The 17,140-nt window shown below is 38.5% G+C and overlaps 1 protein-coding gene across 3 annotated transcripts in view; it reads left to right on the top strand.

Annotated features, from left to right (window-relative positions):
* The window catches only part of LOC124777886 (tRNA (adenine(58)-N(1))-methyltransferase non-catalytic subunit TRM6), a 35,028-nt gene extending 18,215 nt beyond the window's left edge, over positions 1-16,813 (top strand). The window contains exons 4-5 of one of the 3 annotated variants that reach the window (XM_047253431.1): positions 10,428-10,482; positions 13,734-16,813. In XM_047253431.1, the coding sequence (XP_047109387.1) occupies positions 10,476-10,482; positions 13,734-15,337 (1,611 nt within the window). In that variant the 5' untranslated portion in view covers positions 10,428-10,475 and the 3' untranslated portion in view covers positions 15,338-16,813. The remainder of the gene's footprint in view (positions 1-10,427; positions 10,483-13,733) is intronic. The other 2 variants (XM_047253430.1, XM_047253429.1) reach the window with 2 other exon arrangements.
* Positions 16,814-17,140: the final 327 nt, after the last annotated feature.

Here is a 17,140-nt window from a genome sequence, read left to right as displayed (position 1 = left end):
TAAGTCTGTAGTGGTCAAGAAACACGTTGACTACTCATAATTTTTACAGTATAATCATTGAAGATGCTCCAAAAATGTGAATCATGTTTCGTTAGTGAATTCTTCAGTTTTCAGTTCTTTTAAAATAGAAAAACGAAAGTAATTGTGACAGGCATTGATTTATGATGTTAAGTTTACAGTTGGTGCAGCTGAGTATTATTTTTAACTACACTCTGGGCTCTAAACTTAGATACACAAACAGGAATAAAACTCATTGACATGTACTTTTGGTATTCTGGCCCTCTGTGCATGCTTGTTTAAGACACGAGCTGGGAGTCACTCCTGAGCCTGCTCGAGGAACACACTGGCTGGAAAAACAAATTCTTACTGCTGGTAGAATAACTGAAACACAGCAACAGTGAGAATGTGTTTGGAAATTCTGTGACAGTTGAATTAGTTCCTGGATGGCACAGAATTATCCTGCTAAAGTTACTTGATATTTCCTTGTCATTTCCACTGAATAATCTGAGAGATTATCACTTAAGATGTGATATCAGATTATCAGTTTATGGTTTAAAGTCCTTGGAGGTTGTTACACCTGGAAATTGCAACTTATCTTGTCTTTCACATTGCAATTTATGTGTACTTGACAGCTCTGGGCAATAAGAGACAGACAAGTGCGGCAAGTGTGTGCTAGCTATGAGGTAAAGGGTTGTGCTGTAAAGTGAAGGCTGCATTAGTAGCTCTCAGTGTAGGCCACTTTTTTTACCTATTCTGTGACAGATCTATAACAGCCAGATCCAAAATCAATAAGGCAGCTTCTCCATTCACAGTTGATAATGCCTTTTTCTGTCTCTGCTGACATAATTTTTGGTTTTTGTGAATACACAATGTTATTTATGAAATTGTGGCACTAAATAATTTATTAACTGGGTTTCTTTATGCAGCCACTCAAACTGTCTAATTTCCACACTACTTGAGTATGACAGAGGAGAGCAGGTAACCACAGACCATTTTGAAGTCCAAAGTGTGCAACGTTGTAATAATTCATGCTGGTTTAGGCTTTTGTAAGAACGTTATGGTGGTAAGTTGTAATTCATTTGTATTAGTTCAGTACATAATTTAATAGCATTCTCCCATTAGTTTTTTGAACACAACAGTAAAATAAGACGAAAATTAATCATCAACTATATATTCTCCAACATATATATATACTCTCCAACAAATCTACCTAAATCGTGTGAAATGCTCAGGCAGTTTACCGATTCCGTGCCTATGGAAACCTACTTCTTCGGAGTTGAGGATGTCAAGCCAGGTTTGAAGTGTATTTTCCTCTGAAAAGGAATTTTCTTGGTGGTTATCTGATATGGAGTGTGAGAGGTAAAAACACCTGAAGGCATAAGATAAGCAGAATAAATGTGTGAGGGATGACTTCCTCTGAATAGTTTTGCTTGTGATGTCAGCAGAATGTGTGATTGTATAGTAGTAACACTTGAAATAGTTCTGGTGATCGTTTTTTTATATAGTGCAACTGAAAGTTGCCTTAGCGGCTAGCAACAAATGCCAGCTGCAATGGACACGTGCCTGGGGAGGAGATTGCAGTGCATGATACCCATTTTGTGCCACCAGATGCAAAATATTACTCATTCACACAGCCTATTGTTTGAGAAGATGTCTTTTGTTAGGACTCTGTCATTAATTTCTTCTTAAGAAGTTAGCATCATAAAGACATCACAACTCATCACCAATAACAGTGTTACATAGGAATCCTCAGTGAATGAACTGATGACTTTCAAGTAAAAACATTTTAGTAGTCATCCCTTTAATTTTTATTCCTTTATGTAAAGCATACTGTCCTCCTACATCCAACTTCTGAACCTTACCTATTGAATGCAGCTGTCACGTGAATGTTCAGTGGTCACAGATCATTAAATAAGTCAGTTATTGAGACTTCCTAAATGTGGAAAATCATTCATATAGAATGATCTTTCTTGAACAAGAAAATCCGTTTCAGATATAAGTTGCTGTATAGCACTTGCCCATACTTGATACAAATGATTTGAGCAGCTTCCATTGCCTGAATCCTTCTGTTAAATTCAAAGCAAACACTGTATCATAAATGTTAGACCTTTTTACTTGTGATGCTATTTTACAACACTTAAACAACTTTCATAAGACTAAAGTATGCGAAATGCAACACACAACTGCGAGACTTGATAAATACACTCGTCGCAACCTGTGTGTGTTGTGTACTGCACAATGTTACTCGGTTTATCAAAGTTATTTTGCATGTAAAATTGAAACGTAACAATAATTTAATGCTTTCCAATGTGAGAACAGATTGCATGCTGTGCTGCAATCACATAGTTGGGATGGTGGCTGGTACCAGGCAGCTGGTGGGTGTGGCCACTGTAGTGTGGGGAAACTCTCAAGCATAAACTGTTGTGTTCTTGATGCAGCTATGAGCTCTTCACAGAAATATTTCTGGATGGAAGGTTTTGCCATTACTGACAGGTTAGAAAGTGTAGAAAACTGTCTTTGAGTTCCATCAGTTTGATACCTGCAGCATACAGCCGAAATGCAGTTTAAGTAATAAAGGAAGTAGTGGCCTTGGAGTTGTGATGTTTTGGTCTTGGAGTCTTGATGTTTTGTCTACAATTTGCGATGTTTACCACTGGTCCAAGAGCAGATCATGATTATCACATCAAGCAGAAGACACCACTTCCTCCACACACTTCCACATCCTATGGTGTTGAGAGGTCATACAGATATCCAGACTTAAATTCTAAGGGACGGGCGGTTTTATTGACACCTTAAATGAATAACTTGGTTTCTGTAGCTGGCTGGCAAGTGACATTGCAAGATAGATTCTTCCCATGTGTTATATTTTTTACGCCCATAAATAATCAGCTTTCTCCCCTCTAATTTTTACCTTATTTTCAATGTATCCACTAGCATACGACACTTACATGATAATTCAATATCTCATTTAGACTTAATGCCACTTGAATTTATTGTTCAGATTATTATTTTGGTTATTCTGTATGCAGTGTTGTAATTACTTTTCATTAAAACACTCATAACCTGAAAATATAATTAATTGATATCAGTAATACAGTTTGCAACATGAGAAACTGTATGAACTAATCAGTATATTTGAGAAAGGTGACTTACACCATTCAAAAACTAAATATTCCAACTTTCCAGTTATATATTTTAAGTTACCAGGAACTAATTATCTTCTGAAATAATTAAAGTTCCTTGTCAAACAAATTTGTATTGCGGGTATTGCCCTAACTGTTGTTAGATTCGGACTTTCGACTAATTACTTTTGTTGCAGTAATTTTTCTGTACAAAATGACTTACAGCATTAATGAATTCACTAATTAATATTTTCATGTAATTTATTATTATTTGGAATATGGCACTTACACATGTAAATGAGGGGATCCACATCAATGAAGAATAACAGTGCTTATGTTTCAAAACTCCATAATGATATAAAAATGACTAGCTTAGATTTTACTGTTTTGATGTACTGCAAGAACCAATAGAATTTTGACTTAAAGAAAATATTGCTGGTTACAAATTTGGAAAATCAGATTTGTAACCAGCAACATTTTCTATAAGGCAAAATTCTGTTGATTCTTGTATCACATCAAACCAGTAAAATCTGACAATAGGAAATCCAGGATGGAATAAAGACAGTATTATGAAAAGGATACATTACTGCTTATCATATAGTGGAGCTTCTGAGTTCCAGATAGGCACAATAAAAAGACAGCCAAACAAGTAAGCTTTTGGCCAAAAGGCCCTTCATCAGAATAACACAAAAACACACACACGCACACACAACCACGAGCGCGACCACAGTCTCTGGCTGCCAAGACCAGACTGCGAGCAGCAACGCATGTGAGGGAAGCAGTATGGGAGGCGGAGGTAAGGAGGAGGCTGGGACGAAGAGGGGGAGGGATAGCAGGGCAGGGGTGTGGGGCAGTAAAGTGCTGCTTATGAGTGCATACAGGGACAAGGTGCAGAGAAGGAGAGAGGGTAGGGCAGTTACATCTACCTCCAGCATCTATACACCATCTATATACCTCTTATTGTAACAGTTATTCAGATTTCTTCCTATTCCATTCACACATGGAGTGCAGAAAGAATGATTCTTTGAATGCCTCTGTGCATGCAGTAAGTATTCTAATCTTATCCTCACGATCCCTGTGTGAGCGATACATAGGGGTTGTAGTATATCCCTAGAGTAATCATTTAAAGCCAGTTCCTGAAACTTTGTCAATAGACTTTCTCAGGATAGCTTACGTCTGTCTCAAGAGTCTGCCAGTTCAGTTCCTTCAGTATTTTTGTGATGCTTTTGCACAGATTAAAGAAGCCTGTGACCATTCATGCTGCCCTTCTCTGTATACGTTCAATGTCCCCTGCTAGTCCCATCTCGTATGGGGCCCACACACCTGAGCAATATTATTCCAGGATGGACCAAATGAGTGATTTTTAAGCAGTCTCTCTTGTGGATTGATTTTACTTCCCCAACTAGGTACAGTTAACAGTTGGGACAGTAGATGGAGGGTGGGGGGCAGCAGAAAAGGATAGAAGTAAAAAGACTGTGGATATGGTGGTGAAACAGAGAGTTGGAGTGGGAACAGGGAAGGGGATATGTGGGTAAAGATAATGACTAACAAAGGTTGAGGCCAGGAGGATTATGGGAACATAGGGGTTACTGCAGGGAGAGTTAACAATTGTGCATTTCAGAAAAGTTGGTAGGAATGATCCAGATGGCACAGGCTGTGAAGCAGTCATTAAAATGAAGAATGTTGTGATCAGCAAGTGGATGGCCAATCTGCAAAGTTTGTCAGTGACCATCCATGCAGACAGATTGCTTGTGGTTGTCACGCTCACATAGAACTCAGCACAGTGGTTGCAGCATAGCTTGTAGATCACATGACTGGTTTCACAGGTAGCCCTGCCTCTGACGGGATGGGTGATGCTTGTGACTGGACTGGGAGTGGGTGGTGGTGGAAGATGTACAGGACAGGTCTTGCATCTAGGAATGTTACAGGGATATGAGCCACGAGGCAAGGAGTTGGGAGCAAAGGTTGTGTAGGAATGGATGAGGTTATTGTGCAGGTTCGGTGGGCAGTGGAATACCACTGTAGGAAGGATACTGTGTAGGATGTTCTTCATTTCAGGGCACAACGAGAGTTAGTTGAAACCCTGTCAGAGAATGTGGCTCAGTCGCTCCAGTCCTGGGTAGTACTGAGTACTCCTCTGTGACCAGATGGTGGGACTTTGGAAAGTGTGGGGGGGGGGGGGGGTGACTGGACCGATAAGGCATGAGAGATCTGTTCCTGTACAACATTGCAAGGATAACTATGGTCTGTGAAAGCCTCAGTGAGAACCTTGGTATATTTCGAGAGGGATTGCTCGTCACTATAAATATGACAACTGCAGGTGGCTAGCTTGTATGGAATAGACTTCTTGGCATGGAATGGGTGGCAACTGTCGAAGTGGAGGTATTGCTGGTGATTGGTTGGTTTTATATGGATGAAGGTACTGATGTAACCATCTTTGAGGTGGAAGTAAATATCGAGGAAAGTGGCTTTGTTGGGTTGAGGGGACCAGGTGAAGCAAATGGAGGAGAAGGTGTTGAGGTTCTGGAGGAATGTGGATAGGGTGTTATCACTATCGACCCAGGTCACGAAGATGTCAGCAACGAATCTGAACCAAGTGAGGGGTTTGGGATTCTGGGTGGTTACAAAGGATTGCTGTAGGTGGCCCATGAATAGGCTGGCAGAGGACGGTGCCATGTGGGCGTCCATTGCCATACCATGGATATGTTTGTAGATGATGCCTTCAAAGACAAAGGCATTTTGAATGAGAAGTTGGTCTTGGTGACTAGGAAGTAGGTTGTAGGTCTGGAATTCATTGGGTGTTGGGGAAGGTAGTGTTCAATAGCAGCAAGGCCATTGGCATTAGGGATGTTAGTGTAAAGGGAGGTGCCATTAATAGTGACGAGCAGGGCACCGTGTGGTGAAGAAACAAAAACTCTGGAGAGTCGGTGGAGGAAATGGTTGGTATCTTTTAGGGTTAGGAGGATAGATTGCGGGTAATAGGCTGAAGGTGTCAGTCTGTGAGAGCAGAGATTCTTGTAGTGCGGGCACAGTAACACAGTAACCAGCCACAATGGGTGCCCTGGATGGTTGAGTTAGGGACTTTAGGAAGTGTGTAGGAGGTAGGAGTGTGGGTAGTGGTAGGGGTGGGGGGTGGAAGGGAGAGAGGGGAGAGAGAGAGAGAGAGAGAGAGAGAGAGAGAGAGAGAGAGAGAGAGAGAGAGAGAGAGAGAGAGATGGACAATGGGGAGAGGTTTTGCGATGAGTCTAAGGATTTGAGGAGAGACTGGAGATCCTGCTGGATTTCTAGAATAGGGTCACCGTGGCAGGGTTTGTAGGTGAATCTGACAGCTGGCGAAGTCCTTCTGCCAGGTAATCCTTGCAGTTAAAAACAGCAGTGGTGGAGTTTTTGTCAGCAGGTAGGATTATAAGGTTGGGATAAGTTTTTATGTGGGATTGCAGTTCTTTCTGCAGAAGTTAGATTATTTTGCATGTTGAGGGATTTGGTGAATGATGGTGAGGCAAGATTAGAGGTTAAGCAATTCTGGAAAGTTAACAGTGGGTGATTTGGGGACAGTGTGGGTGGATCATAGTTGGATGAAGGAGTGAACTGAATCAGGCAGGGTTCAACATTTGGTCTTTGGTTGGTGTTTCTACTGTAGAGACCGGGAGAAGGAGAGGAGGTCTTTAACAAGCCCTGCATGATTGAATTTTGTAGTGTGGTAAAAGGTGAGGCCTTTGGAAAGGACTGATACTGCTGCGTGGCTCAGGCTTTTGGAGGAAGTGTTCATGACTTTGTTTCGGGTCTGTTGAGCTTCTGGATTCTACGTGGGGGTTGAAGGGAGTTTTGAGGGTGGGATAAATGTAGTTGTCTGTGAGGCAGGATTTGTCAGCTATGAGGGGATGTGGCAGAGGTTTGGAGGTTGTTGTAGAGGTGGTGGATAGTGGCAGTCTAAGGTGAGAGTAGGAAGTGAACAGGTTGGAGAGTTTTTTGAGGTGGCGTTGTGCATGCTGTTCAAGTTCCTGGAGGGCAAGAGTTTCAGTGTGTGATATGAGATTGCATGTCAGGAGAATGTTATGGATGTAGAGAAGGTACTGCAAGGAGCATTGGGCCTGATTCTTATGGTTTTGCTGGACTATGTTGGTGAGGGTTAAGGACTGGCAGAATCCGAACAATTTGAGGTCATAGTGGAAGGAAGGGTTGCAATCGGCAATGGGTAATTTGAAGGTAAGGCCATTTGGGCGGATCCCATGAGCTAAGCAACAATGCAGAATCAGTGTGTGGGACTGGATTCTGGCCATGGATAAGGAAATTTTCTGTATTGATGAAAATAGAAGGAGCAAGGGTCTATGGTGGAGGCTAAAAACATGTAAAAATACCTAAAATGTGTAGAAATATGTGCAAAAAAATTTGCAAAATTAAATCAGCTGCCTTACCCTCTCCCCACCCTCCTACAAGCAGCACTTTACCGTCCCCCACCCCTGCGCTGCTATCTATCCCCCTAACTGCCCCAACCTTGTCCTTACCCCCACCACCCAGATTGCCAGATTGCTTCTCCCATCATGTGCTGATGCTCGCAGTCTGGTCTCGGCAGCCAGAGACTGTGGTTGCGCGCGTGCGCGCCTGTGTGTGTGTGTGTGTGTGTGTGTGTGTGTGTGTGTGTGTGTTTTTGTTTTGCGTGTTGCTTAATTCTGATAAAGCCCTTTTTCACCAAAAGCTTACTTGACAGTCTTCTTGTTGCGCCTAATTGTGACTCAGCATCTCCACTACATGGTGACTAGCAATCTGTCCTGTTCACAATATAGCCAGTAGAATCTGACATATTTGTATTTTGAAGTATTACATAGACTCTGACATATTCGTATTTTAAAGTATTACATAGTTTGAACATAACAGTTTGTTATTAATGCCCATCTATAAGCAATATCAAATCTTCCAAAATTGACAGTTTGTGATTAGAAGGCTCACAAGTAATACCTATATCAGGTGCGTCCTCAGTGTTGACTAATGCTACTACCATGCACGTTCTGAACATGACAATATGCACACTGACATCTGCGAAACTCGAGAACTTTAATGTTCAAAGACTTTTGAGAGATTTCAGTAACCAAAATTAATGAAAATTTTAACTGAACTGTTTTGTAATTAATAAAATTAACAAGTGGTGCAGAATGTCATTGTCATCAAAACGAGTGATTATTGGACATGGTGATGCTCATTATGGACTGAATTAAATGAGCTACCAAAGGGTAATCCTCTTATTCATTGTACATAACCATCTCTTCTGTGGTGATCATAAGGCTTCAAACAAATTCTCCACTTGTTGGTTAAGATAACCGATGTCATTGATCTAGGTTCCATTCCAGGTGTTCCCTTGCCCTCCTCTTTCACTGTTCAACAAGCGGGGAGTGGGGTGGGGGAGGAGTCTTTTTTATTTTTTCATAATGGGTACCTGAAAGCCGTATTGATTATGTGGAGATAGTTCCATGCAGTCTTGGTCGACCCAGCCCTCTCAGTTGCCTTTGAATAGGCAATGCACAGTCACATTCTCCTCCAGTAAGCCATAATTTGTAGGTAGTTGTCATCAGATATTGTTATTATCTGTGAGTGAGGCAGATTTTCAGTGTCTCACAATAATGATTCTATGTTCGAATGATGTCACTGTGGTTTACACCAGTGGGCACTGTCTTGTGCAGCCAACCAGTCTTGCCAGAAGGTGACAGTGCACACACAGTCTGAGCTGCAAATGATCCCTTGAGCCTGTTGACAGGCACAGTACTGTAAGCAAGCCACATAGTCCCATGCACAATTGGATGTTCAACGGATCTGCACTGAGAATGCAAGCTTACCTGTACCCCATTAAACATGTTGCTGTGTGTTACAACTTCCTGTGAATAGAAGAGAATATGCTAATGTAATATGAATTATTGTCGCGATTTTCAAGGGCTAACAGCAAAGATTTTGTTGATAGTGACTCCAAATATATGTACCCCAGACAAAGTGATTTTTTACAATATTCATGTTGTCTGCTCTGTTTTGTAATTTCATTCATGACTTGTAAATGATTCATTGTGGTATAGCCACTTGTCAAGCGAGCCTGGTTAAATCAAATGTTTTTTCTCATGTAGATGGTGATAATTTTAGTGAGTTGCTTGTACAAGTGCATCGTGGAGAAGAGACTGATAGCTTCTTATATCTTGTTGTCTGTCTCCTTTCTTGTGAAATAGAATAAATACAGCATTGTTCCACTATTAGGGAGTTGTTTTTCTCTGTAGACCTCCAGTAACCAGTTTTGCAAGTTCCTCTCTGTTTTAATATAACGCTGGTGTCTGCTGGCACACTTTCCTTCTTCATACTTTTAATGGCTTTATACACCACATTGCCATTGTTACTGCATTATCAGTGCTGTCATTGTTAACTATCTGTCTTTCTGATTTATCCCTGGAACATATAATCAGTTAAAGATTTCTTGAAATGCATGTACAGTGATGCCTGCATTTTCTCTTACTGGGCCATCGACCATCTTAACAGATCAATTTTGATATCTACCCACTAAAAATTTTGTCTCCTTTGTTTCTCTTATATTATCATTATGTATTCCCAAGGACATTACTGAATAATTTTGTTTAACTCAGCAATTCTGTTGTGTTCCAATTCTTGTTTGCATGAAACTGTACCTCATTACATTTGAACTTTACTTTTCTTTATATTTTTGATTTGATAAATATTTTGTTGTGTGGAAAGAGATTCTTGCAGTGCTTTGCTTTAATAATGTAAGGTCTACTTCTGTCACAGATTTCAAGCAACAGTAGTCATTCTGTCAAGGAAACCATCTTTATTGGTTTTGTTTCTGAATTGTAAGCTTTCTCATATACTGCAAATACAGTACTTCGCTGGCAATGTAACTCTATCTGTATTCTCAACTTGCAGTGTAAAATTGATCTTAATCCTTATGAAAAAAAAAACTTCAGTAAATAATTATCCATTTGCAAAATGATACATTCATGATTAGTATTTAGTATTTTTGCTGAAAGCTTCCTTCTAACTGTATCTTGTGTGTGCAGGTTGATAATTGCTCTGATATTGCTTGTGCCTTTCCTCAAAAAAGCCTAATGCTTTCTGGTTTATTTGTGCAGTTGCTGATATCTCTCTAAATCTGCTATGTGCTTCAGCCTTAATTGTTTATAGGACTGCAGTAAAATTTCACAGCTCACTACTTCACTATTCAGCAGTACAAAATTTCTTAAGTGTCAACATTTCCACTTTGTTTGTAATTATTATTTTCTGCTATTGGCTAGTTTTGACTATTATGTCATTTTCACACAGTTGCTGACAAGTGTGAGGACAAGCCACTAAGCTATCCAGCACCAACATATGGCAGGTAAGTTTTATGTTTGCCTGCTATATGCCAGTGGTTGGACAGCTTGAAGGCTTGTCCCTCATGCATGCATGTCAACTAGTGCCTGAAAATGGCAAATTAGTCAGAAATGGCCAACAGTGGAAAATTAACAATAAATGCTGTTAAAGGCGGTAATGTTGACATTTAAGATACTTCACTATTGTTCCCATGGATGCAGATAACCAGAAATTAACCTGCTTTCTTCTTAAGAAAGACTAGTTAAAAATAAATATTCATACTATAGTAAAACAATTTAGATAGTTCTGTTAACATGAAATGTGACAAGCAACAAGTCACAAATGAAATGATTGAATTACAAGCTCCTTGTCCCAAATGTTCCCTCTTTACAGATAAGGTGCTTAAAGGGAAGGGACTAGTAACTAATTTTCAGAAATTGCATGCGGCATGTTACTGCCTGCTATGGTACTGGAGAGAGAGACAACAGAGTGAATGAAAAGATAAGTCAAGAGTGGAAAGCAAAAGAGAAAGTGTGATCATTAGATGTTTAGCAGTGCCAAAGAAGGATGGGCTATCATGTATATGAGAGAATGAAAATGTATGTAAAAAAGCTAGATGGTAATGTTGCACTAAGAATAATACACAATAGTATGTTGTTCATAAGGAACAGTCACTCAATGCTCGTGAATGCATTTTTGAGCGTGTCTGTGGTATTCCTTAGGGTGTGGTCGGAGTGGCACTGATATCAGTGGATTCCACCGCCGACAAACATCAGCCAAAGACAGCCAATTGTTTCAAATCAGTATGCCTCTTTGTGCATGGTCACAATGTAGCTGATCTCACTATCCGAACGTACATATTTCAGATGACAACTGGTGAAATTCATTTGAGGTTGTTTTTTTTTTTTTTTTTTTTTTTTTTTTTTTTTTTTTTTGTATTGGCCGAAAAAACATGAAACATGAACTGTGAGAAACTGTTAAGTTTAGTTAGAGGCAGAGTTTGTGGCATCCTGAACATAAAAAATATCATAACCGGATACAGTTTGGAATCCATGTACTGAAACTGCAGCTTTATTGGTGGACTGAAATTGCAGCTTTATTGGAAACCACAAGTGGGCAAAATCTTTATCAGAAATTTTAGATGTGGATTATAACCTGGAAAAATAATTTATAGGATGATGTATCTTTTGTGTAAAGTTACTATAGTTGGTCATTCTGGGTTGTGGTAGGTGGACATCAGCTGTCTACAGATTATTATTCCTCCTTGCTGCTGTTGTTTTTATGGCAGTAGGGTGGTGATTCTGTTACATGAGGTGGTTTGCAGATGGGTGTACGTAAGTGTTTCCACTTTTCAGTGTTGTGGGTGTTCAGAGTATCTTACATTGAACTTAATGTTTGTATTTCAAATGTATACTGAATGACAGCCATTGAAGGGTAATTGACGTATGCCTGCACAATGTTAAATAAATTCAGCAAAACAGATTTCGAGTAGCCACGTACTTGCGGAGGTGTGAGTCGAGGTCTGTTAAAAAATCTGGTTCTCACATTAAAGATGCAGTTCTGGTTGAAGTAAAACTAGAAGCGACACTTTGAGATTTGTCAATTATATCTTTCTAATAATTAGGGCTACACCATGTTCTGAAAAGTACAGCTTCAGAGTTTTTGTGTGAGTTGTTGAGTGTTATTTAAGATGCTCTAAATACTAATTTAAAATCTAATATTTTCACTTTTGCACCACAAATACCTGTACTATGAATTTCTTAATTTGTTCTATACCGAATTTTGGCAGCTGTGCTAGTGCACTAAAAGACACTGTAATGTTGTTGATTTTCTTTATTAAAACCAACACTCAATCAGAAATAATACCGCCCACAGGAATATTGTTACTTTCTTTCTCAAATCCACTGGTTAAGTGTTTGGAGAACAATGAAGTGTACTAGAATGTGATTAACTGAATATCCTGTCAGTACTGCATTAATTTTCACCATTTTCAGATTAAAGTGATATGCTGTGAAACCAAAAATCTACCTTTCATTATTTACATATTTGCTTACTCGCACATACACACATTTTATCCATGCAACCTATAAAAGAAACACATACGTTCACCACATAAGTTAACCATTATGTGTTCCTAAACTCATTGGCAAAAACTTCACTCTCCGAAGTCACACATCTTGCCACTGTAGCATAATAAACCTCACTCTGAGTGTTTATGAGAGACCATCAGTGCAGTGTTTCATTGAAACTACATGTTTTCATAATACATGTGTATAAATATGAAAAACATCAATTGTGGCCTGTTAGTTTGAGAGATGGTGTTCCCTTCCAACACTAATCGCTGGTTAGAGAAGGAAAGTGGCATCACAAAGTTAAAGCATTTTTAACTTTTGTGGCATGGTGTTTTTCCCTTCATTTCTTATCTTCATAAAACTTGTCCAGTAATTGCAGTAACTGAGGACAGAGTGTACAGTACTCGCAGCATTCTTTTTGAGACAGATATAGCTTATTTCCTTGCATTCAGTGTCTTTTGCGCACTTGTCTCCAATCACTGAGGCATCATGGTATCCATCCCATCCTTAAAGTTTAAAATATAACCTACTTCATACTAGAATAGATTCTAACCTAACTTCCTCAGTCCCATCAAAAACTGACAAATGAGATCAGACGCACAATGACCAAGCTGTTGGCCGATGTTATTGGGAAATCTTTGGAAACGGCATCTGATGACCATTGTTGGAGCCACTGTGAATGCAGCCTTAGTAATGGCTTTGATTTTGTAATGTTTACGGTACTGCAATTCCTGTTTGTGTAGATAAGAGCTGTATATAGAGCAGTCACATTGTTTATTACACAGGAAATAAAAAATAACAATTGTTTTGCATAAACTATTTCTAAATGTGAGTTAGAACTAGTGACAGAGGCCCAAATTGCTTCCTTTCCTTATGTTACCAAGGGTAAGGAGAAAGAAAACATTGCTTATGGAAAAAGTGATTGTCATATGTACCGATCTGACAATGCTGCATTCGGCAGCTCCAACTTTCACACATTTCTGTTCACTGTCTTGTGTACCATCCACTACAATTAAAGTATATCATTTTGATTGATTTAATAAATACTTAATTTGTAAGAAACCAAAGTAACAATATCTTCAACTAGTTCTTACATGTTTTAAGTAAGCAATCTCCTTAACTCGCATTGTACATTGATAAAAAAAGACCTAAATCCGCTATTTATTAGTGCCTTTTACACTCTGATGATTTCTTTCTTTTCTAGGAACCCACACTCAGCGCTCCAAGGAAAATATGATGAAAATAGGTGACTATGTAGTCATACAGAGGAAGAATTATTCAAAAATTCACAAAATTTCCAACAAATTGTCAGTGATGATTGGAAACAACCAATTGGAACTGGATAACATCATTGGACGACCTTTTTCCACAACCTTCAGAATGGTGCCAAAGGAAAAGAAAAGAAATGTTTTTGTGTTGGAGGAGTGTAGCAAGGCTGAAAGCCTTGTTGAAAAGCTTATAAAGGATGTTGCCAGTGGAACAGACAATAGAAATATAGTTAGTGATAACAGTTCTCAAAAATTATCCAAGGAGGAGATTGTCAGTTTGCGTGATAGTGGAATGTCTGGTTGTGACATAGTAAGTCAGCTTTTAGAGAACAGTAAAACATTTCAGGAGAAAACTGAGTATTCTCAAAAGAAATATTTAAGTAAGAAAGAAAAGAAGTATTTTGATTATGTGTTAATTAGGAAACCTACTCTACGATTGGTATGTGACATAATTTATAAACAAGACCCTATGAAAATAATAGGTTTGCGTTGTGACACACTCTCTCAACTGATTACTGGTGTAGGTGTCAGTTCAGGTGGGACATACATAGTTTATGAAAGCTCCTGTGAGGGATTACCGACAGCAGCACTTCTCAATTATTTAGGTGACGATGGATATTTAGTACATACTTTCCCAGGAATGACACCTCAAAGACAGGCAATTTTCGCTATGAATTATAGTGAGTCCCAGAAAAAGCGACTAATCAGTGTTAGTATCATGAGTCTCATGGAAAAATTAAATAAAAAAGTTGCTATTGAAAGTAGTATTAGTCATTCACAGACAGGAGACCATGTACAACAAGATATTAATAACGGAGGGGAAAGTGGTCATTCGGAACTTACAGGTGTCACTGCTTTTATGTCTAGTAGCTGTGGTGCAGTGATGAATGAGGAAAGTGGAAGGCATGTAGACGTGTGTCCTGATACAAATTTGAAGCAGAGTGTAGAAGAAACAGAGTTCAGTAGGAATGAACTTTTAACAGGGGATCAGCTGTCATGTGATAGATCAGATGAAAATAATCATTTTATTTTGAATTCAGGTGATATTAGGTTAGATGATTCAGGGAGTGGAGTCACACATCAGACCTTAACATCAAGTAATGACGGCCGAGAGGAAGAAAGAATTTTTCATGACCTTAAAAGAAAAAATGCAGTCTCTGAATTGAACGAAGTAAAGAAACCACGTTGGGAGGTGGATTTAGACAGAGCTGTGGATTTGCTGTCACCACAAAATGTTGACGGTCTAGTTGTTGTTGGACGTGAAGATCCAGCTGACATAGTTTTACAGTTGCTACCATACCTCGCTCCATCAAGAAATTTTGCTGTATATTCCTGGTGTCGTGAGCCTTTAGTTGAACTTTACATCAAATTAAAGAAGGATGGTGGTGTCATTAATGCTCACCTTACAGAAACATTCTTTCGGACTCATCAGGTTCTTCCCAACAGAACACATCCTGATATTCAGATGAGTGGAAGTGGAGGCTACATATTATTGGGAACAGTAGTGCTTCAGCATTCACCAAAAGAAAAAAATAATTAATTTTAGTATTTTTTGACAAAAAACTTTATATTCAGTGGTGGTGTTAAATGTTGAATCAATACATCCACTCTTTTTCATTTTTGATTTTACCTGTTTGTATTGAGAAGAACTAGCTAACAGTTTTATATGTTCTTGAGACATCTCATATCCACAGCATGCTCTAGATAATTAAAATTTTAAAATAATTCTCTAAAGAAATATATTTTTGTGACAAAATATTTCCTTTTCTTATACATCAAGCATATTGGAAAAATATTTTTTAAACGATTTTACCTTTCTTAGTAAATGAAGATCTTGTAGTACATGAAATAAATGGTAGTTACTACTGGAATGCCATTTATCTGAGTTTTCAAGCTATATAGTTGAATTTATGCTGTTTTGTTTGCACGCCAAAAATTTCATATTAAATTAACTTACCAATATCCTCACCAGTGCTCATTACATTGTCATGTACCTTAGCTGAAAGAAAGTGTTTTTTGAGACATCCCCACATTGATCCTCTACATTTGAATAATATGTGCTTGTAAAGTTTGGCTTGCAGCACCTATGTTTACCTGTGCTTCGCTGCATTATTTTTTTAGTAATTGCACAACATGGTATGGACAAGCCTTTTTCCTCTTTCATTTAAAGTTGTATAATAGTCTAACCTACATGTATACACTGTTTGGAATTGCTTATAAAATCAAGAAAGTGTTCTTTAACATTTTACGCTTCTCTTAGTCTTTTCTTCTTTTCCTATTCTTGGTAGCACAATTAGTATTCTCATTTACTGACTTACAACAACTGATGCATCTTGATCAGCATGAATGCTGTGTCCTTTATCATCTACATACATACTCCACAAGTCAGCATATGGTACATGGCAGACTACTGCTAGTAATTCATTTGTCTATTCCACTTGCAAATGGAGCAAAGGAAAAAACAACTGTTGATGTGCTTCCATATGAGCCTTGATTTTTCTAATCTTGCCTTTGTGATCCTTACATGAGATGGAAGGTGCTGGCAGTAGGATCGTACTGCACTCTGTTGCAAGTGCAGTTCCTCTAATATTTTTCAATATGTTTCGCAAAATTAACATCATCTTCCCTCCAGAGATTCCCCATTGAGTTCACATAGTATTTCTGTAATATTTCCTGATGAAATATAACCATTAAAAATCTAACAACATGCATCTGAATTGTTTTGATGTCTTCATTTAATGTGACCTAGTGGGGATCTTAAAAACTCAAGCATTATTCATGAATGAGTTGCAGAAGTGCCCTGTATGCAGTTTCCTTTGTAGATGAGGTACACTTTTCTAGAATTCTCTCAATTAACCAAAGTTGACCATTTGCCTTCCCGATAACTGACCTTACATGTTCATTTCACTTTTTAACTTTGCATCATCATCATCAGCAGCAGCAGCAGCAGCAGCAACAACAACAGCATTTGAATAAGAGTAAATATCTGGGAGAGGAGTTAATAGTAATCATGATTGAATATATGCACTGAGAAATGCCAAAGATAATGTTATTTAGTTTTAAATCACTTCAGATTGAGACAGTTTTGTATTATTTTAATTTTGTTATATGATTTCTGATTTTATGTCTGTTTGCATGTTACTTAAAATATGTATATTTGAGTACATATTACCTGTCTTCATCAGCAGATGATGAAACAATGCTCAAAACATGGCTAAATATCATGTGTGTGAGAAATCACTGTTGCTGTCTGTTGTGTCCACTACATTGTTAAGACATACCATAAAAAGAGAATACAATGGAGCTTTAGCACAATAGTGTACATTTCAAATGCCTGTCCACA

The sequence above is a fragment of the Schistocerca piceifrons genome, chromosome 2 (genome assembly GCF_021461385.2).
Source record: "Schistocerca piceifrons isolate TAMUIC-IGC-003096 chromosome 2, iqSchPice1.1, whole genome shotgun sequence".
Taxonomy (NCBI): Eukaryota; Metazoa; Arthropoda; class Insecta; order Orthoptera; family Acrididae; genus Schistocerca; species Schistocerca piceifrons.
Note: the sequence above shows the minus strand (reverse complement) of the source record. Positions and strands in the feature narration are given on the sequence as shown.